This window comes from Geotrypetes seraphini, chromosome 5 (assembly GCF_902459505.1).
Source record: "Geotrypetes seraphini chromosome 5, aGeoSer1.1, whole genome shotgun sequence".
Taxonomy (NCBI): domain Eukaryota; kingdom Metazoa; phylum Chordata; class Amphibia; order Gymnophiona; family Dermophiidae; genus Geotrypetes; species Geotrypetes seraphini.
This window is the reverse complement of record NC_047088.1, coordinates 271,196,053-271,222,588: the sequence shown is the minus strand read 5'-3', so window position 1 is coordinate 271,222,588 and position 26,536 is coordinate 271,196,053. Positions and strand designations below refer to the sequence as shown.

Below are 26,536 nucleotides of genomic sequence, written 5' to 3'. Positions count from 1 at the left end.
TTAATTGGTTCAAGGGCCTATGAATCAGAGATCAGGCCAGAGATGGTTGGTAGCTGGGGTGGGTAGGTGGGATTTAACACTAAACAAAGACTTTCCTCACCTGCTATCTGTGTCCTTATCTGATCTTATGCTTTGAAATGCAACCTAAAATACTAATCTAGATTAAATACTTTTATATTAAAACCCCAACAGAGACTCTAGACTACACTATTGCCTAAACTGACTTTGCTGAAAATGCAGAGTACTGAACTAAAAAGAAATTAGCTGTGTTCCAAAGTGAAAGCGATGTCAGCTACACCTCCTGGATGAGTCATCTGTACTGATCCTAACCTTTTGACTTTTCCCTTTAATCAGGCACTATTGTTTAAACGAGAGGCAACTAAACAAAAGAACAGTTTCTAAAACCTTTGTAAAAATATGTTCTTGTTTATAGATCAGCATTCAGGCCCTTTTCCATCTTACTGCTAAGCTTTGTATTGTTCATACAGTTATTTGTTCAAAAACATCTGATTTCCCCCTGCTTGTTCATGGTTCAAGGCTCAATTATTTCCCCTCTACTATTCAACATTTTCCTAGCCCCTCTTCTCACTCTGGCTTAGTCTATCAGATTCACAATTTTTGCATATGCGGACGACATCCAATTAATCCCGCAAACTCCATTGACATACAGGAAATAAACTCTAAAATCAGCGATTGGCTACGAACAAACAAACTTTCTCTTAATATAAACAAATCTCGTGGCTTACTCTTCCCGATAAGAAATAACAAAATCATAAATGGACAAATTTCCATTGAATCTTGCCCAATACAAATGGAATCTAAATTAAAGCTACTAGGAGTCATCCTAGACAAAGACTTATCTTAAATCCACTCATTAATCATCTCTCATCTTGACTATTGCAACTCCTTATATAACGGAATCACTCAAATGGAATCACGTCATCTTCAGCTTATCCAAAACACAGCAATCAAACTCATACACAAAGCAGGAAAATATGACCATGTCACTCCTCTTCTACGACAAGCACACTGGTTACTCATCTCATATCGCACTACATACAAAATTCTTTTGCTCGCTTTTAAAATTAAACATACACACTCACCAGCTTTTCTCAATAAACTCGTTATTTCCTACTTCTCATCACGGACCCTTAGATCAGTAGACCAGAATTTATTGACTGCTCCCCCAATCAAGGGGAAACTTTTCCATTACAGCCCCAACTTTTTGGAATGCCATGCCATTTCACCTTCGCCAAGAAAATTCTCTTGATAAATTCAAAACTAAACTCAAAACGTTCTTATTTCAAGACGTATTCCATAGCGCTTAACAATATCCCTTTTCAATAGTAATTCACTCCACAAAAAGAACCGCTTCTATGAAACGACACCCTTCCCTGATGTTTTTTCCCCTCCCCTTATACCTTTATTTTTATGATGTAATTATAAACTTTCCTTTTCCATTTTCCCCTATGTCATTGTCTTCGTCTACTTAATGTTTTACCCATTTCTTTTTTACCCCATTTTTAAAATTTTTTTTTTTTACTATTATGTTTTTAGCTTTGTAAACCGGCCAGATACTCGTTGATGATCGGTATATTAAATGTAAATAAACTTGAAAAACTTGGAAACTTAATCATATCTTGCAGATTAATTATTCTACCTCACTGTTATTTTGCATCACCTTTAATTTCTGATTTTCTTCTTGTCTCATGGTTCTTCTTTCAGCAATTACTGAATGTCCTGAAAGCCTTGGATCTGAGTCACAATCATGTGCAGCAGTGTGCTGAGCATTTAATGGTGAGTATGTCCATGTTACCGGACTGCACATTGAGTGTAATTTGAAGAAATGGACACTAATATGCATGCATACTTTAGTTTCCGTATGGTGGGAGCAGAAATGATTCTCGGGGTGCAGGAAAATTGGAGATATGGGCTGGAGGAGACCTAAAGGGGTATTTTTCGAACATGTAGCTCGCAACCATAATCAAACCAGAAAAATATCTTAAGTTATAGATATCTTCATGCTCCACACATCCATCTATAAGTACTATTTTAGGAGGGAAAAACGTAGAGGGTCATCTGTCTGGTAACATTTCTAGTAAACACAGACATCTCAACACTGCAGAGGGGCAGCCTGGTGGTCAGTACGGTGAACTTAACATAAAGGGACCCAGGTGCAAATCCCACCTAAACCTCTTCATATTATATTGTGAGCCTTCCAGGAACATAGAAAATCTACTGTACCTTAAGGTCTACCACTATGAAAGCTCTCAGGCTTGCAGGTCCTTTTTATATTTAGAAACAGGAGGTATTTTCATATTCTAAGAGGACTCGCATATTTGTATTGACATTAAAGTGGGAATTAATCCTGGGTTCCTTAATTTACTCTCTACTACACCTACCACTAGGCTACTCTGTCCACTTACTTGCTGCTTTCTTAGGAATGGCCATAGTATCTAGAGCTGTCATAGAGCCTGGCATATTGTCATTATCAGATAGTCAGTGATCACTGGTGGATTAAACGGAAGTAATGCCTTAATCCCTCCAGTTGTCAGTTGATCAGTTAGGACACCTTTTTCTGACTTAGTCGTGACCAGAAACAGGTCTAAACAAAAGCATCCTTTTTTTTATCCTGGATGTTTTCTTCCATTATCTTTGAAAACATCTAGATTTTAAGCCCACTCAAGCTACATCCAAAGCATGCCTCCAGAACGCCCAGTTAAGGTTTAGATGAACTACAGAGTAAAACATCCCAATTTTGAGTTGTGAAAAAAAAATAATCCATGTACCACATTGTATGTTATGGCAAAAAGACTTGGTAAAAATGTTTAACACCAAAAAGCCTGGAAAAGAATCAGTTGGACCACTAGATAGCCGAGGGGTAAAAAGGGCACTCGGGGATGAAAAGGTCATAGCAGAGAGATTAAATGAATTCTTTGCTTCTATCTTCACCAAGGAAGATGTGCGGGAGATATCATTGCCAGAAATGGTATTCAATGCAGATGAGTCGGAGAGACCCAAACAAATCTCTGTAACACTGGAAGATGTGATGGGGCAATTTGACAAGCTGAACAATAGCAAATCGCCCGGACTGGATGGTATACATCCTAGAGTGCAGATAGAATTGAAAAATGAACTTGCAGAGCTATTGTTAGTCATTGGTATTTTATCTTTAAAATCCAGCATAGTACCAGAAGACTAGCCAATTCAACGCCAATTTTTAAATAGGGTTCCAAAGATGATCCAAGAAATTATAGCCAAGCAAAATCTTTCTTAAAAATATATTCCCAACTAGGATCCAAGTTTTGGCATATCTAAATGCCTTCCTCAGAGGACACAGAACCAAGACAGCTAGTCAGTTTAAAAACTTTGAAAAAGCGAGTGAACACTAATAAGAATGCTTTCTAGTGCCATTCTTATTGGTGTTCACCACCTTTTTTCAAGTTTTTAAATTGACTAGCTGTCTCGGTTCATTGTCCTCTGAGGAAGGCATTTAGATATGCTGAAACTCGGTTCCTGAATGTCTCCCTTTCCTTTTCTTCTCTACTGTTCCTACTGTGATGCAAGGATTTCTCTGTTCAACTGCCAAGAAATTATAGACTCCTGAGTCAGTGCCATGCAAAGTGGTAGAGTCTTTTATAAAGAACAAAATTGCAGAGCATATACATAAACATGGATTTAGTCAAGAGAAATCTTGCGTCACTAAACTACTGCATTTCTTTGAAGGAGTGAATAAATGTGGATAAAGGTGAGCCAGATTTTCCAAAGGCATTTGACAAAGTACCTCATGAAAGACTTCTGAGGAAATTAGAAAGTCATGGGATTAAGAAATGGTTGAAAGCAAAGTAGGTTTAAATGGTAAATAATGGAGTTCCCCGGGGGTCTCTGCTGGGACTACTACTTTTTAGCATATTTATTTATTTTTAATTTAATTAGCAGCCACTTAGAAGGTCATTGAAAATTAATCATTTTTTTTTCCAAATCTTTATTATTTTCAAAACTTACAGTAAGTGTAACCATAAATACCACATTTTATACATCAGTAACACACACTTAATATTCCATTAATATCCATTACAGAATTAGTCCCCCCCCCAAAAAAATTAATAATTTAAAAGGGAAGGACAGTGCAGTCTTAGCATGCCCTTAATAATGGAATGTGCACTGTAAAGAGGTCAAGAAGTAATCAAAGAAATTAAACCAGGTCAGCAAAAGAGAGATCTTAAAAACATTTTTTGTTAGGCTACAAAAAGAAAACAAAACTATACAAAAAAAAATCCAACACGGGAGTGTAGCCTCAGAAAGCATCTCATTCTGTGCCAAAATATTTCTGCCCGAAATGTGTTGGTTCAACAGGATGAACTTCCGTAGTTAAAATTGTGATTTCTGAGAACTCCTGGAAAATTGATTGGGCACCGTGGGAAGTGGTACACAGGCTGAGCCCCATGCTCGATTAGAACCTTTACAGCCTCAATTAGAGTGCTCAGGATGGGACTTTCCTTCTGTAAATGTTACATTACATTAGTGATTTCTATTCCGCCATTACCTTGCGGTTCAAGACGGATTACATAAGAATTGTCATGATATTATGAAATATACTAGTGTTTAAGCCCGTTAGATTAACGGGTGCTAGAATATATGTGCAGACTTAGGCTTTTCTTTTCTTTCTTTTTTCTTTTTTTTTTTTCTTTCTCTCCCCCCTGTCCAGCGCTTCCCTGCTCCCCCTGTCCAGCAGTAGCCCTTCTCCCTTGCTTTTACCTCCCCACTGTCCAGTAGTGCCCTTTCCCTGCTCCCCCAGTCCAGCAGTAGCCCTTCTCCCTTGCTTTTACCTCCCCCCCTGTCCAGCAGTAGCCCTTCTCCCTTGCTTTTACCTCCCCCCCTGTCCAGTAGTACCCTTTCCCTGCTCCCCCTGTCCAGCAGTAGCCCTTCTCCCTTGCTTTTACCTCCCCCCCTGTCCAGTAGTACCCTTTCCCTGCTCCCCCTGTCCAGCAGTAGCCCTTCTCCCTTGCTTTTACCTCCCCCCCTGTCCAGTAGTACCCTTTCCCTGCTCCCCCTGTCCAGCAGTAGCCCTTCTCCCTTGCTTTTACCTCCCCCCCTGTCCAGTCCTGCTTTTACCTAACCATATTCAAGATCCCATTTCCCCTTTACCGTATCTATTTCCGTCTGGCGCTGTTGGGATTTGGGCTCCGGGGAAGCTGGCTTCTGCATCGTTTGCCGATGCACTCTGGGCGGGGCCTCTGCTGGGCCACGGGGAGCTGGTTTGGCCACACTGCATCTGTGGAGTTCGTTGTCCGGGCCGCGGGAGGAGTAGGTTGTGTGTGGGAGCCGACAGGATAGCGCCGTGGCTCCCTTCGTCCCTTGCTGCCCCGCCCCCCTTCCCTTCCCTTCCCGCGGTCCCGTTGACACATTTTTCGGTTTGAGGGTGCCGGGTGTCTTCTCTCACGATCGCGCCTGTGTCGGAAGCCTTCTCTGACGCAGGAGCGGCTCGTGGGAGGAGCCGTCGTGGCGTGTTCTTTTAAAATAAACTCCGGACTGTGCGAGGTGGAGAGCAGGCAGGCCACTGGCACAGCTAGGCACGCATGCACACTCCTACCTGCAAGAGACCTACAGTTCACTGTAAACCGGCGCACGCAGGTGGGAGTGCGCATGCGCCTAGAGCTTTATTATATTAGATAAGGCGGATTACATAAGGATTGTCATGAAATTAGGTAATACATAATGGGTAATTTGAATATTTTAGATTTGATAAGGAGTAGATAGTATAGTAGGTGAAGCTTGGGACGGATCTGGTTGTGTTAAATAGGTTTTATGAATTTATTGAAGAGGTAGGGTTTTTGTTTCTTTTTTGAAGGTTTTGTAATCAGTGGTCAATCACAGCAGATTGGTGAGTTGTCTGTCTAGTTTTGCTGCTCTGGTGATCAGTAAGTTGTCATATAGTTTTCTTCATTTGACATTTTTGGTTGGCAGGTGTGTGAATAGTGAGTGGGTTCTCCTGTGTTTGGTTGAGGTGAATTGAGTAGTCGGTTGTTCCAGTAGGTTGGGCTATCTCCGTTTATAGCTTTAAATAGTAGGCAATAGAATTTGAAGTGTACTCTTGCTTGTATTGGGAGCCAGTGTGAGTCATGGTATGCCTCTGTGATGTGGTCGTATTTTTTCAACGAATAGATGAGTCTTATGGCTGTGTTTTGTATTGTTTGTAGTTGTTTTATCATGGTCGCTGGGCAGGGGAGGTATAGTATGTTGCAGTAGTCTATTAGTCCAAGGATTAGAGATTGTACCAAAAGTTGGAATTGTTTCCTGTCGAAGAATTTTCAAATTTGTCTTAGGTTTCTCATAGTTGCGAATATTTGGTGGGAACTTGGCGTAAGAAACCTTTGCTTGCTGTGGCTCTTCATCAGGAACTTCCCTATTCGGATTGACCGGAGTCCCTGTTCCATTGCTTCACCACTTCTCATTATGCTGACACCACAGTTTTCTTTCTCGAATTTCAAACCGTCATACTTGTTCCCTGTTGGTGTAGTCACAGAACATTCTGTGAATGGCAGCTGGTTCAGTCCCTCTTCCACTACTAGTCTGATCAAGCGGTTAGCTGAAAATTCAAAGTCTCCTCTGCTGGTTGTCCTGTCCCTGATGATGGTCTGTAGCTCTCAGATCTGGTCGTTGATGAGCAGGAGCTAGAATCGAGCCCCCACTTGCTGCTGCAGCGCTTCCGCATCTTCCTGACCTGGGGAGGCCGGCGGTATATTTATGATCTAGAGATGGGAATAACTAGTGAGATAATTAAATTTCTAGGTTTTGGGGTTTTTTCAAGATAGCGCCTGGTTAGACTGTAGGTGGTGATACCTCCCTCTCCCATTTATCTTATTTTGGGTTTTTTTGTTTAGTTTCCTGCAAATTTTTTCATCTTTTGTTTTAGATCTTGTCTTGTGATCTGAATCCTCCAATCGTTTCTCTTCTATTTTTGTCTTTTTTTCTGGTTCCTTGGTGGTGCTGAGGGTGATCAGTCTCTGGCAAACAGATCGGGCTGTGGAAATCTGTGCTGTTTTTTTTTTTTCCCTTGCATCGCTGGCGAGTCTGCATCACCCCTGATGACCATGCAGTTTGTCCCCCTCATTGCAGGACCTGGCTTTGTCTCCATTGCACCTTTTCCCAGCAGACGCCATCACGGAGCAGGGAGCGTCCATCGCAGTTTCTTTTCATTAGAGGCACATCTCAGTCAGTGGAGCCCGCCTGGGGACATTGGGGCTCTTGTTGTGGTCTGCCTCTTCATCCAGGATTTCTGTCATTGGTTCTTGAGTCCCTTTTCAGCCTCTGTTTCGCTCCTACCTTGATGTTTGCTTGTCTCATTCAATTTCTCCAAGAGATACCTGTCTTCAGCTGCATCAAATCACAGCCAACAACTTATTATCTTCAGGATGATCCTGCCTTGTTCTATGGGCCAGATTGAGAACTGGTCTTAATTTATAACTTACAAGATTGTTTAACACCCATTTTTCTGTTTTATTCAGTTTATTTATTTTCTACCGATATTGTTGGATCTACTATTCTACTATTTTTGTAATTGTAACTAATAGTTAATTTCTTGGGCTGCTTTGTTGCTAATATTCTGTGGTTTTCTTTGGGGTAACATAGTAAATGACGACATATAAACCTGAACAGTTCATCCAGTCTGCCATAAGTTATACCCATTAAAAAAATACATGATTAAATTAACTTGTCTCTTCTTTGATATTTCTGGGCCACAGACTGTATTTTTTTTTCTTTCTTTCTTTCCTTCTTTCAATTTCAAGAAATTTGTTTTTAAAATTTTGTTAAATTATTAAAATAATAATTAATATTTCCCACATATCCTACAATTCTATGCGAAATACAAATTATTCAGGTACGCAAGCATTTTTCCCTAACTGTCTCAGTGGGCTCCCACTCTATCTAATGTACCTGGAGCAATGGGGATTAAGTGACTTGCCCAGGGTCACAAGGAGCAGTGCAGGATTCGTACCCACAATCTCAGGGTGCCAAGGCTGTAGCTCTAAAAGATCTAATTGTACGTTAACCTCCTTCATCATTCTGGCTGGTGTCATTGGGCCTTCTTGCTGGAGCTGGCATGAAGAACATTCTCTCTGGCTGGCACCCGGCTCCAAGCCATTAGAAAAGTTGATTGTGGCTTGTTTTAAAAGACATTTATTTATTTATTTATTTATTTTGATTTCTATCCCGTCCTCCCAGTAGCTCAGAACGGGTTATAAGCCAACATTCACAGTGGAATTCATTTGAATAGTACAATGATTATACAGCAACTTAAGTACAAGTTAAGAAGAATGGAGAAGAAAGTGCAGAAAGGAAGGGGGAATTTAATGGGGGGAGAAGGGGGGTTGATTGCAGCTGGATTTTTAGTTGAAGAGGAGGGTTTTCACCGCTTTCCGGAAGGTCATCAGTGAGTTCTGTAATCTGATTTGCAGGGGAGTTAGTTCGAGAGTTGGGGGATGAATTGGCTGTAGGAGCGTTTGCGGGCAGTTTCTGACAGGAGATACCTTCCTGGGGGGATGCCTTGGTGTTTCTCCGTTTCAGAGCGGAGGAGGTAGGTGGGGGTGTACAGGGTTAGCTTGGATCCTATGTATGCTGGGGTGGTGGCGTAAATTATTTTATGAATGCATAGCGTTTGTTGATCGGAAGCCAGTGCTCTGCGTGGAGGACTGGAGAGATGGGGTCGTGGTAGTTGAGGTTGTGCAGGAGACGGATTGCTGCCTTTTGGACACACTGGAGGCATTTGAGATCTTTTTTAGCCACTCTATTAAATAGGGAGTTGAAGTAATCCATCCTGGAGTGAACATAGGCAAAGATGAGTTTGGCTAGGTCTGGTTTGGAGTTGTAGAGTTTGATCCTTCTCAGTTGGCGGAGGTAGTAGAAGGAGGTGGAAACTACTTGAGATATGTGGGTGGACAGGGACAGGTAGCCATCTAATGTTACTCCTAGGCTGCGCACCTGATCTGCTGCTGTTAGTGTGGTGGAATCCCATGATAGTGTTGGGCGTGATTATTTGGTACTTTTTTTCCTGATCCATAAGAGTTCGGTCTTGGAGGCGTTCAGCTGTAGTTTGTCATCTAGGTTTTCATGTCAGAAAGGCAGAGTTGTAGGTTGGCGATTTGGGATGATCAGTTTTCGCCTAGTGGGAGGAGTAGCTGGATATCATCGGCATCACTTTGCACTTGCTCACATTAAATGTCATCTGCCATTTTGACGCCCAGTCTTCCAGTCTCACATGGTCTTCTTGCAATTTTTAACATTCCTCTTGCGATTTAACAACTTTGAACAATTTTGTGTCATCAGCAAATTTACTTATCTCTAGATCATTGGTGAATATGTTAAAAAGTAGTGGTCCCAGCACTGATCCCTGAGCAAAAAACACTATTTACCTTTCTCCATTGAGAATATTGACCATTTAAACCTATTCTCTATTTCCTTTCTTTCAAATAGTTCTTAATCCATAATAGGACATTACTTCCTATCCCATGACTTTCTAATTTCTTCAGAAGTCTTTCTTTTGAGGCACTTTGTCAAATGCCATTTGAAAATCCAAATACACAATATCAACCGGTTCACCTTTATCCACAAGTTCATTCACCCCTTCAAAGAAATGTAGTAGATTGATGAGGCAAGATTTCCCTTGACTAAATCCATGTTGGCTTTCTCTCATTAATCCATGCTTACGTATATGTTCTGTCATTTTATTCTTTATAATAGTCTCTACCATTTTGCCTAGCACCGACATCAGACTCGCCGATCTATAATTTCCCAGATCACCTCTGGAACCCTTTTTAAATATCAAATTGCTGTGATTGAGTCAGAGGTCTGTAGACAACACCCATGTAGATAGAAGTTTCGTCTTCTCTTTTCAAAGCTATTGTGGCCGGGCCAGGCCCCTGGTGAGTGGGTAAACCCAGCTCGGACCGCAGGTAAGTTTTATTTGTGCGCCTTTTATATGGTGGGTGGAAGGAAAACCCGGACACTGGATTTCTTAACCAAAACTTAACCGGGTTTATTAAGGCAAAAGAAAAAATTCCCACAATGAACAATTAGTTCTCCCAGGCATTGATTATGCAGTTCCTTTTCACTTAAGTCCAGTGCACTCCCTCTGTGCCTCAGTCCAGAGACTGGACAGTCCTTAGCAACCAAAAGGATAAATCAAAATCAAATATGCTTTTCAGTCCCTTCAATGTCCAATATTCTCCCTTCTCAGGGTAGCTGGCTTCTATTAGCCACAGTTCTTGTCAGCACGGCTGAGCACTGCAGGTGCCAGCCCTCCTTTCAAATATCTTTCCAGTCAGAGAGAAAAAGAGACTTCTTCTCTCCCACTATTTTCCCTTTTTAGCACTTTGTCCCCTTTTAGGACGCTCACAACCCTGCCTTGCAGGCAGTGTGGAGCAAGCCTCCCTTTACCAAGGTGTCCAGGCTCACCCGATATGCCCCCTAACGTCCTTTAGCTTTAATTCTTTGAGAACTTGGCCAAGTGATGTTTAAAGAAACACTGTTTTAATTAGGCATGGCTGCCTTATCATTACCTGCAGCCTTACTCTAGCTCAGGTTTCTTTGACAGAGACTTGTCTCCTTACTGGGAGGAAGAAAGTAACCACACATTGTTCAATTATATGTCCATGTCTTCCTCCAGCACACTTTCTACTGGGTCAGCTTCACTGTACATTTCCCATTCTGTATCTCTGGGAATGGAGGTTTCCATTAAGTCCTCCACTTCCTTCTTTACTTCCCATCTCCCTCTCTGAGTGCTTGGGAGCTTTCCTGAACAGTTTTCGTCATCATCATAATAAATTTCAGCCCTTCACCCCAAGGCTTAATTGGAAAGTTACTGTACTTCCCTGGAGTCAGGCTTTCTTTCCTTGCTGGCTGGCCCCGTGAAAACTCTCTTTCCTGGTGGATGGGAGAAGTTTGGAAACTGCCCTCTTTGTGTGGTGCTCTGCTTCTCCAATTGGGATCAGCTGTGTCTCCCCGCTCTCCCTGCAGTCTTGCTACTTGAGGCTTACGAGCCTGCAGACCACGGTGGCTGACTCCAACCCCTTCTGGGTTGGTTTCACATTTCTCCCCAGCTCTGGGAAAGGAGTAATAGGGGATAGACTCTGTTTTCTGTTCCCTCCCTACCTGAATTCCTGGCTGTGGCATCACCTGGCTTTTCTCCCCTCTTTCTTGCTGTACTGAACTACGGCTGTTAGCAGGGTGTCCAGGCTTTATTCTGTGGATTACAGGTTTAAGGGCTGCACTTTGAGCTGGGCTAGCAGTGTTTTTAACTGTGACAAGAGCTTCCCTGTCACACTATCCATAGCACTTTTTTCCTTTCCTCAGTCCCCCTTCATTTCAGTCGCTTGGATATTGGTCTTTACATAGAGAGCTACTCCTCCACTTTTTGACCATCTTTGTGCTTCCTAAAAAGATTATAGCCTGGTATGTTTGTGTCCCATTTATGGGAATCACTGAACCATGTCTCTGTGATCGCTACAATGTCCAAGTCTGCCTTTTAAAAGAACAATACAAAACCTACCTAATATTGCTTATGTAGTTTATTGACAAATGGACATACATGAGACACTGAAGAAAACAGAAAAGTAGAATCAGTTATCTTAGCAGGGTTTAAAAAAGGTTTGGATAATTTCCTAAAAGAGATTCCAAAAGCCATTATTGAAATGGCTTGGGGAAAGCCACTGCTTATTCCTAGGCTAAGCAGCATAAGATCTTCTTGGGATCTAGCTAGGTACTTGGGGCCTGGGTTGGCCACATGTGGAAAGAAGATACTGGGTTTCATGGACCTTTGCTCTGTCTCAGTATGGAAATTGCTTTGTTCAAAGCAATGCTCAGATAACAAAGGCAGAAGAAATGTGTTATTTTTCTAAATTTATGAATTGTAATACGTCAGCTTTGGGAAATACATATCCTTCCTCTCTTCCCCCTCCAGCTTGGGTGTTAATAGGGTCCTCTCTCATTCAGTGCTAGGCTGGGTCATGAGATGGGAAGAGTTAACGTGGTGCAGGGCTTTGTGATGTGTAACACCAGGGTTTCATTTTTCAGGCTCTCACAGAGTTGGAATACCTGAATCTTGCCTATAATTATTTATCATCAGTGCCACTTCTTAGTCTTCAATCTCAGACTCGCTTAGTGACTCTTGTGCTGCGGAACAATGAGCTGCAAAATATTGATGGTAAGATTTTAGAAGTAAAGTACAGACAGGGAGATTCTGAGGATCCAGCACTTGAAAGTGTTAATTGTGAGACAAATGGGTGTGGAAGATTTTTTTAGCAGAGTTTCCAGAGGATGAATGTTGTAAAAAGTGACATCCTGCAGAGCTAAAGTTATGAATGGATCGAGTACAAGTGGTGGTTTGTTGGGGAAGAAGCCTTGCTAAGCTAAAAGGATCCTTTTCAATGAGTTCATGGGCTTGATGGTGATGCTCTCTCTGCAATCCATATTTGGAATCTAACCTCTCTTTCTAGTGCAATGTGTCTAGTGGTCCTGAAACGATAGGGATCTCTCGGAGAGAGAAAGAAATCATGGTTACTGTGGATGGGCCATTTGGCCTTTATCGGCCATCATGTTTCTGTTTCCGTAGATCAACTTGGAAGTTGCTTGCAGAAAACTGTCAATCATGTTTTCAACTCCACCTCCTTCCCAGGGAGCTGCTCCTGCCCCCTCAGTTTGTCTTCTGAAAGCAAGCTGCTCAGAAGTGCTTCTGATCCGCTCAGCGGTTTTATTATTTTCAGATATTTTTTTTTCTCACTGTTCGTTGAAAGCCTTAATGCCCAGAGAATCCCACTTGTTGGGACCTCTGTCTGGGTGATCATGATGACGCAAACCTGTGTGGCAGGGGATCAGCCCTTGGGGACAACTAGCTAGCCAGATTGCTTTTACACTTCCCCCTTGTATTCACAGGGGTTAGGGGCAGAGCTGGCCTGCGAATATTAAAAAATCACGAATAATAGTCGGGCCAGTTCTTTTTTTTTTTTAATTCTTTATTCATTTTTAATCTTACATCAAGTGTACAAATAATAAAGCATTTGAAATTAAATACATCACTTGAATTTCTTTCTAATATAACATCAAATATATAAATTTATTCCCTTCCCACCCCCCCTTTCCTTTAACATTTAATCAAAAATATACAATATAAATATTCTTTTTCTTTTGATTAAACCCACAGTAAACTAAACCACCCTCCTCTCCCCATTTGCAAATATACTTTCACTGGAAAATGGTGTCTATTCATTACAATAAGTTGTCAGTGGCCCCCAGATCTTTTAAATTTATTATAATACCCTTTTTGAGTAGCAATTATGCTTTCCATTTTATAAATGTGACATAATGAATTCTACCAGAAGGTATAATTTAATCTACTGCAGTTTTTCCAATTACTTGTGATATTTTGAATGGCGACCCCTGTCATAATAAATAAAAGTTTATTGCTGTTTGATGAAATCTGACTCCTTGTTCTCATTGATGTACCAAATAGAATCGTATCATATGATAATGCTACATGATTCTCTAATAAACAATTAATTTGGGACCAAATTGATTTCCAAAAGGCCATGATAAAGGGACAATAGAATAGTAAATGATCTAGAGTCCCTACTTCAAGTTTACAATGCCACCATCTATTAGACTTAGAGCTATCCAACTTTTGTAATCTAACTGGGGTCCAAAATGCTCTAAGTAACAAAAAGAACCAAGTTTGTCTCATAGATGCAGACACTGTACATCTCATTCTCCAAGACCAAATTCGTGGCCATTGAGACACAGAAATTTGATGCTTAATCTCAATGCTCCAAATGTCTCTGAGGCCAGTCTTTGGTTTTTTATTTATAAATCCTGTTATCCATTTATACCGCTGTGCGGCTTGGTGTCCCAAGAAGTCCGCCTGAAAGCATAAGAATTCCAGACTATATTGATTATTAAGATTCTTCCATTCAGGGAACCCCTCCTGAATAGCCTGCTTCAGTTGCAACCACTTAAAACTTTGTGTTTATTAAGACCATATTTTTGCTGCAACTGTGAAAAATTAAGAAGTTTACCATTTAAAATAACATTGTCTAAAACTCGTATACCTGCAATAATCCAATGCTTCCAGACGACTTTAAATCCACCAATTTGAATCTTGGAGTTAAGCCATATAGATTGATTTGTTGATTTTTGTATTGGGTTAGGTGTTAAATTACTGACATAGCGTAATGTTTTCCATGTATCCATTAATATTCTATTATTTTTATATTTTCTAGGCATCTTAATACTGACATAAATGTAAAGGGAACATGACATAAATGTAAAGGGAACATAAGTCGCCATTCCAAATATAACCAATCTGGGATATTTTCCACGAGCTCTGGGAGGACCCAATGCATACCCTGGCGTAAAATATAGGCTTGATGATTGATACCTATAAAAATTTGGGAAATTTACCCCATCCTCCCTAATTGATTTTTGTAGAGCTACTAAAGCGGTTCTAGGTCTTTTACCCAGCCAAATAAATTTTGTAAGAATACCATTTAACTTTTTATAAAAGGACCCATGAAAAAAAACTGCTATCATACTTATTTGATAACAAACCACAGGCAATATCATCATTTTAATAGTTTGAACTCTCCCCCACCAAGAAAGATGCAAAGGATTCCATTGCTCACACATTTCTGTTACTTTCTTTAATAAAAAAAATTTTCATTCTCTTTTACCATGTCTTCAAGTGTATTTTTAATCCAAATACCTAAATATTTTAATCCATCTTCCTTCCATACAAAGTAAAAAGAGTCAAATAGTCCTTTAGTACAATGCACATTAAGAGGCAGAATTTCTGATTTGTTCCAATTTATCATATATCCTGAAAAATTTCTCTATTAATTCAAGCAAGCATGGAATGGAAGTTTCTGGATTCCTCAAATAAAGCAGTATATCATCTGCATAGGCAGAGACTTTATATTCCCAATCTGTATGAAGAATACCCTGTATCCCCTTTGCTTGTTTAATAGCTAATAACAAGGGTTCTAATACAATAAGCAAAGGAGATAGTGGACAGCCTTGTCTAACCCCCCTCCGCAAAATAAAACGCTCTGATAAATTATTATTAATATACAATCTTGCAGATGGGGAGCTATACAATGTTTGAATCATTTGTATGAATCCTGAACCTATACCAAACCATTCTAATGCTTGATACATAAAGGTCCATTCCACCCGATCAAAAGCTTTCTCAGCATCTAAAGACACAGAGAAAGCTGGTTCATTCATGGCTTTTGTTAAATTTAACATATGAAAAGATGAATGTCTTTTAGCAACAAATCCAGTTTGGTGCATATCAATAATAAAAAGGAGAGCCTTAGCCAAATGTAAAGCCAATGTTTTAGCTAAAAGTTTTCCATCTACATTAATTAGTGAAATCAGCCTGTAGTTTGAAACCAAAATTGAATCTTTTTTTGGCTTTAGCAAAATGATTGTTAATGATTCTGCCATAGTACCTGTAATGCAACCCTTAGTTAGTTGATAATGATATAAATTTAATAAATTGGGTAATAGGGTAATTTGAAATGATTTGTAAAATTCTACAGTGAAACCATCACCACCTGGAGCAGATCCAACTCCTAAGAGATTTCAGCGCTGTTTCTATTTCTTTTAATGATATAGGCTCTTCTAAACTTTTTTTATATGCTCAGGAATTTTCGGCCCAACAATTAAATTCAAAAATTCTAAACCATCTTTTCCTCTATCTTCATAAGGCTCAGAAGAATATAGGTCTTTATAAAATTTTAGAAATTGATTTAAAATATTTCCAATTTTAGTATGTGTATCTTCTTTCTCATCTTTAATAGCAATAATTTTTGTTCTTCTTTTCTTCGCTTTAAGATAATTTGCCAATAATCTTCCCGCCTTATTTGAGCTTCCATAATATAAAGTTTGATGAGAAAACAAATCTTTCCTTACCAATTTTGAAGATATCTCATTATATTTACCTTTTGCTTTTAATAAAGCCTGTAAGTACTTTGCTCCCACTTGTCAACTAATTTAGCTTCCAAATGTTTAATTTCTTTTTCCAAATTAGAAAATTGTTTTTTAATTTGTTTTCTAATATATGCTGAATATGAAATAATATTACCTCTCATGGTAGTCTTAAATGCATCCCATAAAGTTTCTATGGTAATATCTTCTGAAGTATTAATTTGAAAAAATTCAATCATTTTTAATTTAAATTTTTCAAGGAAATTTGAATCCGCAATCAATGTATTATCGAATCTCCATACAGACCTGCTATAATCTTGTTCAACAAACTGAAATTCTATCCATACACCACCATGATCAGATAAAATGATAGGATCTATGACAGCTTTTGTTACTTTTTGTACTATTTGATTTGAGACAAAAATATAATCTATTCTAGAAAATGATTTATGAACTTATGAGCAAAAAGAAAATTCCCGATCATCAAAATGAAGTATCCGCCATATATCTTTCAAATCACAAGAATTCACCAAATTATCTAATCCTAACGACTTCATAATCCTACTTGGTTTTTTGTCTATTATTGTATCCATAACAGCATTGAAATCACCTGCCACTACTAAATTAGAAGCAGCCAGTGGGAGTAATAACTGTTGTAATTTCTTAAAAAATTCAATTTGATTCGTATTTGGGGCATATACATTAAACAATTCCAGGGTATTATTTCCCATGCTCATTTCCACATGTACCCACCTTCCCAAGGGATCAAAATCAATTAATTTAAAATTAGCTGTACATTTTTTTATTTACTAGTATAGCAACTCCTGCTTCTTTGCCAACTGCAGGGGCAAAGAAACTTTGTTTTACCCAACCCCTTTCGAGCTTTTTTGACTCCTCCAATGATAGGTGTGTCTCCTGTATGTAATATATGTCAGCATTTTGCTGCTTTAAAAAGGCAAGCATTTTTTTTCTTTTTTATTTGATGATTAAGGCTATTGACGTTTAATGAGAAAATTTTAATCTCCATTAAAGATTCCAAATCTCAGACACTTGATCAAACATAGATATTTATGATTATTAAAATTAATATAAATAGACACCATTTTCATACACATCCATATTTCTCCCCACCCAACCCCCATTCCCTTACCCTCCCCACAACCCACTAAATGATATGAATACTTGAAAGTGCTTATCAGGACTTAGCACCCAAAAAACTCCCCCAGGCACATATAAATAATTATACTAAAAAAATTAAAGATTTTCATCATTTTCAAGCTAATTGAATTAACTTACTTGACAAAATAGTTTAATAGATAAGTATCCTAACCTATTACATACCTTATATCTAAACAGATCAGGGTAGAAAATAAAACCATCATATAAATTGTAATCTTTAAATATTATTTCATTAATTAAATCAAAGACCTTTCAATTAATTATAACATATAATTATAAATCAAATTAAAAGTATTTAATAAGTTAATAACCAATTATCATGTCCTTCTAAAAGCAAGTTCCTATCATTCCCAACTTTAATATATTATTCCACAGAATAATTATATATAAAAAGATCAAACATCACTCTTATAACAATCATCAAATTAAATTATTTACTTTTACCAAAAAACTTCTATTATGTATTTCATCTAATGTAATTTACCAACCCTAAATGATATAGAAATTATTTTCATAAAATCTAAATTAATTAAGAAGAAACAATTAATTCAGATCTATTTATGTTAGAAATTAAAGAAACTTCAAACAATGGACTTTACTTTCTTCAGCTACTTATTGCAAATGTAACATCCTTTCTTTATATGTGAACTCAAGAAATGGATTGTGAATAATATAAAAACGTAACTTTAGTTTATTTTAGTACTATATATTGCCTTAATGTAATTAAAATAAAGTATTTGTGTAACCTTTTGTTGAAATTTGAGTCCTTTAAATCAACTAAAAGACGACTAAAAAGACAAAATTCAAGAATAAAATATCAGGACAAGTTATGTTATATCTCAATTAACATCATGTCTCCAAGCCCATTCAGCTAATATTCAGAAAAGGGTCAAAGAATCCTCACCCAAAGTTGAAACCAAAGTAATAAATTAATAAAAAATAAAGATTCACAAAACTCTCAGTTATGTAGAAAAAGGAAACACCTCTTAAAATCAAGGCATACAGCACAAAGCAACTGTTACGTCCCTTCCTCATACTGCATCATTTTGGCGACGTAACTCAGGTTGGCACACGCTTCCACTGAATCGTTCCATCTTATTCCTTTATCCATGCGCCATGTTTCATCTTCCTCAGCGCCCAGATCTGAAACATCCGATCACTCGCAGGACCAACTCCACCGACTCTTCCAGACATAGTCTCCCAACACCCACAAAGCAGTACAAAACCAGTTCATGCACATCCGGATTGAACTCTTCGAAGCCACCGTTGCTCATCCGATTAAAATAATATATTCAGTTGTATCGTGCTAAGTGACGTCCTCACCGGAAATATACATCAAAGGAAACTGACCAATCAGAGAGCCACATATGAAGACTCCATACTCCATTCTAAAGTAAGCCCTGTAAGCTCCTCCCTGGTGGTCTAGTGGGTTTTCAGGCAAGAGCGATCTTCCCACGCTCCTGCCCCGTGTAGATTGCTCACAGGAAATGGCTGCCTTGAGCTCCCGTAGTCTCTCGAGCCATTTCCTGTGAGCGATCTGCAAGGGGCAGGAGCGTGGGAAGATCACTCCTGTCCCAAAAATCCGCTAGACCAGTGGTTCCCAAACCTGTCCTGGAGGATCACCAGGCCAATCGTGTTTTCAGGCTAGCCCTAATGAATATGCATGGAGCAGATTTGCATGCCTGTTGCGTCCATTATATGCAAATCTCTCTCATGCGTATTCATTAGGGCTAGCCTGAAAACCCGATTGGCCTGGTGGTCCTCCAGGACAGGGATGAGAACAACTGCGCTAGACCACCAGGTAAGACTTAAAGGGGGGTGGGGGGCTTACAGGGCTTAAAATAGCCTGAAAAATTAAAATGGGTTTTGGGTTTAGAACCGCAAATAAGCGAATCCATAGATACGGAATTTGCGAATACGGAGGGGGAAGTGTATATTTTTTGAGCTCATGGACTGTTCGCTTATTTACTCAGTAGCTTGAGGGCAGGCTGTTTGGCTCCTTCCGGCTCACCCAAGACTAACAGTGGGCCAGTGCAGTTTTTCGAGGGTTGAGGCTCAGACCAACCGGCAGCCAGAAGACCAGGTTTGTCCAGTGAATCTGTGAGGCAGATTTTTTTTCTCCAATGATTCCAGCTAAATTCCTATGCTGATGCAGACATGGCACAGTGAGTAAATCTATTGTAGCCTATTGGGAAATCCCCAAAAGTTGAATTTAAAGGTTTCTGACCACAGGGCCTAGGTCCTCAACTTCGTAAAACCCCTTTCCCTGTGATTTTATTTCCTTCAGGGAGGTCTCCATGTGCCGTTTTTGGCATAATTTTTCTGCCCCCACCGATCTGCATGCAGCACTCTACATTCTAGCATTGCTTCGTTTCACACTTTTCAATTTCTAGGATCACTTTGGTTAAATATAGATACTCCAATTTACTTTTAACCTACTCATTCATCCATGTAGATATCCATTACATTTCCCTCTTGTTCAAGGCTCCAGTCCATATATTCTGGGTTATTTAAATCCAGGAAAATCTTCTCCCATTTCTACACAGCTTTCTTCCTCGGCTGCCTGTTCCCCACCTCCTTCCAATGGGTGTAAATTGAGAACTCCTCCCCAGAGAATTCCCCACCCCAAGATCGTTTCTGTTTAGAGCTTTGTACCTGACTTCCCTGTTCCCTTCTGGTAGGATTCTGCTACAGGGCATAGGCTAAGGAATCCAGTTTCCCAGCTCTCTGGCTTTGGGCTGTTTCTGCTGTGGCTCACGTTCCTCTTCCTGCTCATGCTCATTAGGACTCATAAGAACATAAGAATTGCCGCTGCTGTGTCAGACCAGTGGTCCATCGTGCTCAGCATTCCGCTCACACAGCGGCCCTCTGATCAAAGATCAGTGCCCTAACTGAGACTAGCCCTACCTGAGCACGTTCCGGTTCAGCAGGAACTTGTCTAACTTTGCCTTGAATCCCTGGAGGGTTGTTTCCCCTATGAAGAGCATTCCAGTTTTCTACCACCCTCTGGGTGAAGAAGAACTTCCTTATGTTTGTACGGAATCTATCCCCTTTCAATTTTAGAGAGTGCCCTCTCGTTCTCCCTACCTTGGATAGGGTGAACAACCTGTCCTTATCTACTAAGTCTATTCCCTTCAGTACCTTGAATGTTTCGATCATGTCATAAGAACATAAGAAATGGCTTCGCCGGATCAGACCCTAGGTCCATCCAGTCCAGCGACCCGCACCCGCGGAGGCCAAGCCAGGTGTTCCCTGTTGAGAAACCTTGTTTACTCGTATCCCTCAATGTGATTTGTGAGAAGGTGTGCATCCAACTTGCCCTTGAATCCCGGAATGGTGGTCTCCATCACGACCTCCTCCGGGAGTGCGTTCCAAGCGTCCACCACTTGTTGTGCGAAGCAGAATTTCCTGATATTTGTCCCCTCTCAATCTCCTCTGTTCGAGGGAGAAAAGGCCCAGTTTCTCTAATCTTTCACTGTACGGCAACTCCTCCAGCCCCTTAACCATTTTAGTCGCTCTTCTCTGGACCCTTTTGAGTAGTACTGTATCCTTCTTCATGTATGGTGACCAGTGCTGGACGCAGTACTCCAGGTGAGGGTGCACCATAGCCCGGTACAGAGGCATGATAACCTTCTCCGATCTGTTCGTGATCCCCTTCTTTATCATTCCTAGCATTCTGTCCGCCCTTTTCGCCGCCGTCAACACATTGCGTGGACGGCTTCATCGACTTGTCAATCATAACTCCCAAGTCTCTTTCTGGGAGGTCTCTCCAAGTACTGCCCCAGACATCCTGTATTCATGCTCCCAGTTGAGTAGAATTTATCCCAGTAAAGTTTCTGCCTAGCATGGTCTCTCCTAACGACAGACTAAAATGCTTGAAACACGTCTGCCAGATCCTCCCCTCTTTTTAACCCTTCCCTGGTCAGAGAGCATGGCTGGAGGTTTAAAGCAGACTTTTCCACCATGCTCCAAAAAGAAGAATAGGATAATAAAGCAGATTCTGGCATCACACTGCCCTGTCCCCTAGCCCCTGCACAGCTGAAGGGACTTAAGCCTTTGGCATAAGTTTTGCAGATTTGTTTCTTGTCCTAGAAAGGGGAACAGGTTGTGTTAAAGTTGGGCTGGCAGCAGGGGTTCTGGCTGTCACAGGAACTTCTCTGTGACAGCAGTCTCCATCTGCTTCAAAACCCCTCAATTTTGCTTAAAATTGACAGGGATGGACTCCTCAGACCTTTTTACCCCTATATCTTTCCAGACTTGCACTGAATGGCCAGCCAAGGAGTGTCCATGTTCCACGTGCGATGGAGCATGTGGGAGAGGAGCGGGAGCCTCTGGCTCAGCCTCTAAGTCCTTCAGGGCTGGGGATCTGCAGGAGGTATGTCCCCGGGAGAAGAGATCCTTTCCAGGACCCTCCGAAAATGTTTTGACCAAGCACAGTTACATGGGTGCTGCAGAGCCCAGGAGGACCAGCAAGAGATCCCAAGTATAAGGCTTCACCCAGATTTTGTGAGCCTTTATGTGGAATGCTATTTGAACTTCCGAGGGTCATTGGCATCTGTTAGCAACGCACCAGTGGCAGTGGCGCAGAGGTTCTCCCTTCAACATGCGCCTCGCCAGAAGAGGACACAGACCTGGACCAGGAGGTTCAGTTTGTCCTTGATTGGGAGGATGGAAACTCCGATTCTATGCCACTTTTGTCCCAGGATGAAGTTTTTCTGGCAATCTGCTTCTTTGCAGGAAGGCAGTGGTCAAGAGGTGGTAGCTACCCTCAAACAGGAGGAAGACCCTATGGTGTACTGGCTGTTCAAGGCCTCTACATTTCGAGCATTATTCCACCTCACTGCAAGAGTTAAAACTGGAAGTTCCTCTAGCTTCCTCTGCTCAACGCTCAGTTATGAGCAGTTCTGTAGCTCTGACCATGTTTTTCCCATTGCGTCCGGACATCACGAAGCTGGTCACTGACTACCTGGAGTCACCAGAGGGATTCTTTCAAGTGGTTAGAACTATTGCTAAGCTGTATCTGATTTCCAGCAACGCTGGTGGCGCAGGCCACTAAACGAACCTCCCTGCCTGATGTTAAAGGATCCTCTGGACTGCAAAGTAGACTTGCTCCTCAAGCGTCAATTTGAAGCTTTGGCCTTTAGGAATTAAGGCAGTACCCAAGTCTTCCTTTATGGCATGTGCTTGTCACACCCACCTATCTCATTCCTTGGACCCAAAGGATAAGGAAGATCCCTAAATTCGCCTCTCTGGGGTGAACTAAGAACATAAGAATAGCCTTACTAGGTCAAGCTCAGTAGCCCATTCTCACAGTGTCCAATCCAGATCACCAGTACCTGACAAAAACCCAAAGAGTAGCAACATTCCATGCTACCAATCTAGGGCAAGCAGTGGCTTCTTCCATTGTGGATGCTGTGTATGATCTTATCAGAGTTATGAGCAAAGTCTCAGCCTATGCTATCTCTGCCTTATGGTTTTCTAGAGAAGAGAATGGTATTAGGAGAGAACGGTTTCGTTGACAGTCTTATGTGATATAGTAGTTGAGGAGAGGGATGAGAGAGCAGTGGAGAAGGCTTAAGTTGCAAGCTATTTCCTTTAGGGAACCGTTTCTTAGGGTCCTAGAAGCAGGGCTCTCCCTACACACGGTTCTGTCCTTCTTACAGAATGTGGTCTCAGTCTTCCACGTCAATCAGAAAGTCTGTTTGCTTGCTTTTTGCCCTGCGGGGTCTAAGAAAAAGGATAAAGCATTGTATTTGCTGGATGTCAAGCAAGTGCTTCTTCGGTACCTCAAAGTTACCAATGCGTATCACCTTTCAGATCACCTTTTTGTTCTGACCAATCATGCAATGAAAGGGAGGCCAGCGTCTAAAGCTTCGATTTCCAAATGGATTAAAATGGCCATTTCCTCCGCATATGTGGGCTGTAGTAAACAGCTGTACTCTACCACAAGAAAGAAGGCACAACGCCACATAGGGCTGTATTAAACAACCACTGATCGCATTGAAAGTGGAGACTAGGGCTGTCTTCGCCCAAGGAGATTTGTAGATTGGCTACCTGATCTACGCTCCATACCTTCTCTAGGTTCTATAGGGAGGACGCTGCTTTTGGAGCTTCTGTCTTAAAGGCAGGTGTAGCGGACTCAACCTTGACTCTGGGGACTGCTTTGGTACATCCCTATCATTTCAGGACCACTAGACACATTGCACTAAAAAGAAAGATTAGGTTCTTACCTTGGTAATCTTCTTGCTTTTAGACGTGTCTAGTGGTCCTGAAGCCCCGCTCTGTGATTGGGCTTTGCCTGCCTTCTGCCTTAGGTTTAGTCAGGATTTGAAGAATTCTCTGTCTCTTAGAGGAGCTGAGAGGATTTAAAAAAGAGAGAGAATGCATAAAAAATCCTCAAGAACAGAAGATTTCCGCAGTCTGTTTTAAGTCTCTGCTTGATAGAAGGATATGCGAGTAACTATGAGCTCTTTACTGGTCAGTGCTGGTTGCACAACTTTGAATGTTATAATGTTGATTGCTATGTTTGTTACAGAGCAGAACAGCATTGCAGTGCTGGGGATTTTTCCTTGTTTTCTTCCTTCCAGTTATGTCTTTTATTACAGTACTGCTTGATTGCTTTTGTACGAACTGAAGGGGCAGGAGCAGCTCCCTGGGAAGGAGGTGGTGTTGAAAACATGATTGGCAGTTTTCTGCAAGAAACTTGCGAGTTGAGATACAGAACCCTATAATTTCAGGACCACTAGACACATCTACAAGAAAGAAGATTACTGAGGTAAGACCCTAATGTTTCTTATGTATCTAGGTGTGGAACAGCTTGTGAATCTGCAACATGTGGATTTCTCATATAACCTACTTCTGAAACATGCCGTGTTATCTCCGCTCTTTCTGCTACACAAGATGAAGACGGTAAGATGGGAGGCCATGATTATTGAGAGATGATAATTACAGATTGGGGCGGGGTGGGGGGTGGATAGTGCTTTCCTTTGGATGCATGGAAGGGGATTAATTAACAGGTTGTCCAAGGGAATTAGCAACAGTTGTGCAGTCAGGTACATTTCAGTACTGTTCAGTGAGAATGTCAGTTTATTTGCTGCTGCTAAGACATAAAAATATAAGAATTGCCGCTGCTGGGTCAGACCAGTGGTCCATCGTGCTCAACATTCCGCTCACGCGGCGGCCCCCAGGTCAAAGACCAGTGCTCTAAATGAGTCCAGCCTCACCTGCGTACGTTCCAGTTTAGCAGGAACTTGTCCAACTTTGTCTTGAATCCCTGAAGGGTGCTTTCCCCTATAACAGCCTCCGGAAGAGCGTTCCAGCTTTCCACCACTCTCTGGGTGAAGAAGAACTTCCTTACATTTGTACGGAATCTATCCCCTTTCAACTTTAGAGAGTGCTCTCTCATTCTCCCTATCTTGGAGAGGGTGAACAATCTGTCTTTATCTGCTAAATCTATTCCCTTCAGTACTTTGAATGTTTTGATCATGTCCCTTCTCAGTCTCCTCTGTTCGAGGGAGAAGAGGCCTAGTTTCTCTAATCTTTCTATGTATGGCATCTCCTCCAACCCCTTAACCATCTTAGTCGTTCTTCTCTGGACCCTTTTGTGCAGTACCGTGTCCTTTTTCATATACGGCGACCAGTACTGGATGCAGTACTCCAGGTGAGAGTGTACCATGGCCCAGTACAACGGCATGATACCCTCTCCAATCTGTTTGTGATCCCCTTCTTTATCATTCCTAGCATTCTGTTCGCCCTTTTCGCTGCCGCCGCACATTGCGTGGATGGCTTCATCGACTTGTCGATCATAACTCCCAAGTCTCTTTACTGGGAGGTCTCTCCAAGTACCGCCCCGGACATCCTATATTCGTGCATGAAATTTTTGTTACTGACATACATCACCTCTGCCCTTCATCTTGTCAGCCTCTTGAAACATCAAGCTCCATTCTGAGTCGTGTACAGATAAACACACCAGACCTGTTTTGTTGCATTTATGCCTTCCTGGTTTGCTTTTCAGTGAAGTTTGACTAGTGACGTGTCACATCAGTACAATATCTGAACTAATCAAGGTGTTTATAGCAATGAAAATCCAGCCAGAATTTAGTGTGAAATTGTGAGCATGTGTGGCCTTTCGGTACACAGCAGTCTCCTTAACTTCTAAATTTTTAATTTTTCCATTTTGCTGAGCACATGTGAAACAAAGGGAATGGGTCTTGATATATACTGCCTCGTACCAAAGTTTTCATTATACACTTCTTATATATGAGAGCACAAACTGCCCTGCTCTTGTTTCCAGTCTGCCTTTGTTGCTTGGGTGTCAACATGACCGAGAACATTGCAGGGTCCCTGAAGATGAACGTGGAGACTTCCTTACCAAGGAACAGCAGATACCCAGGATCAAATGTTGGAATTGGCTCCACCCTTTTTCAGCTCTTGGAGGTTCCCTGGTCTGAAGTGCACAGCTCTTGCTGGACCCCCATTCTGGACAGTCAATGGTGCAGCCTTCGTCCTTGCCATTACAGGACATATGATGTGCTGAAGACTTTCCTGCGCAGTCACTTTCACTGCCCTATTACTATTGTAAAATTGTTCTTGCTTTGAGAGCCACAGCCAGCAAAGGTCAGCACAGACGATCTTGTGATGTCTGCACAGTTCCTGTTTATGCCCAAGCTCTACTTCAGTCTTTCTGTGCAGAGCTTTGATTCTAGATCCAGTAAGTAAGGGTGGCCATGTCCTCAGGTTTGGTGCTGGCCACTCCATCATTGTCTTTCATTCTATAGTCATCTCTCTGGAGTATTTATCTTCAACGTGATATTTTCAACAGGGTCTGCTAGATCTAGATCTATTATCTATTATCTCTTTCTCTCTTCAAGAGATCCCACGTGCCTATCCCAGGCCCTCTTGAATTCAGACACAGTCTCTGACTCCACTACCTCTTCTGGAAGACTGTTCCATACATCTACTACCCTTTCTGTAAAAAAGTATTTCCTTAGATTACTCCGGAGCTTATCGCCTAACTTCATCCTATGCCCTCTCATTGCAGAGTTTCCTTTCAAATGAAAAAGACTCAACTCATGCGCATTTCCATTACATAGGTATTTAAATATCTATCATATCTCCCCTCTAAAGCAGTGTTTTTCAACCTTTTTTACACCTATAGACCGGCAGAAATAAAATAATTATTTTTTGTGGACCAGCAAACTACTAAGACCGAAATAAAAAAAACACGTTTCCGCCCCGTCTCCACAAGCTTGGTCTCCACAAACCATCTGATCCCATCTGCACAAGCCTCAGTTATGATTTTATATTGAACGTATTTTATTAAAGTATAAAAAGAAATAATATTCTGTACAATTGTCATTTCATAAATATAAATATTCAG

General features: G+C 41.0%; 1 protein-coding gene across 8 annotated transcripts in view; it reads left to right on the top strand.

Annotated features, from left to right (window-relative positions):
• STK11IP (serine/threonine kinase 11 interacting protein) overlaps positions 1–26,536 on the top strand; it is a 227,018-nt gene that overhangs the window by 47,095 nt on the left and 153,387 nt on the right. For 6 of the 8 annotated variants that reach the window (XM_033945669.1, XM_033945670.1, XM_033945676.1 and 3 more), the window contains 3 exons: positions 1,726–1,797; positions 12,073–12,202; positions 23,963–24,066. In XM_033945669.1, the coding sequence (XP_033801560.1) occupies positions 1,726–1,797; positions 12,073–12,202; positions 23,963–24,066 (306 nt within the window). The remainder of the gene's footprint in view (positions 1–1,725; positions 1,798–12,072; positions 12,203–23,962; positions 24,067–26,536) is intronic. The other 2 variants (XM_033945674.1, XM_033945673.1) reach the window with 1 other exon arrangement.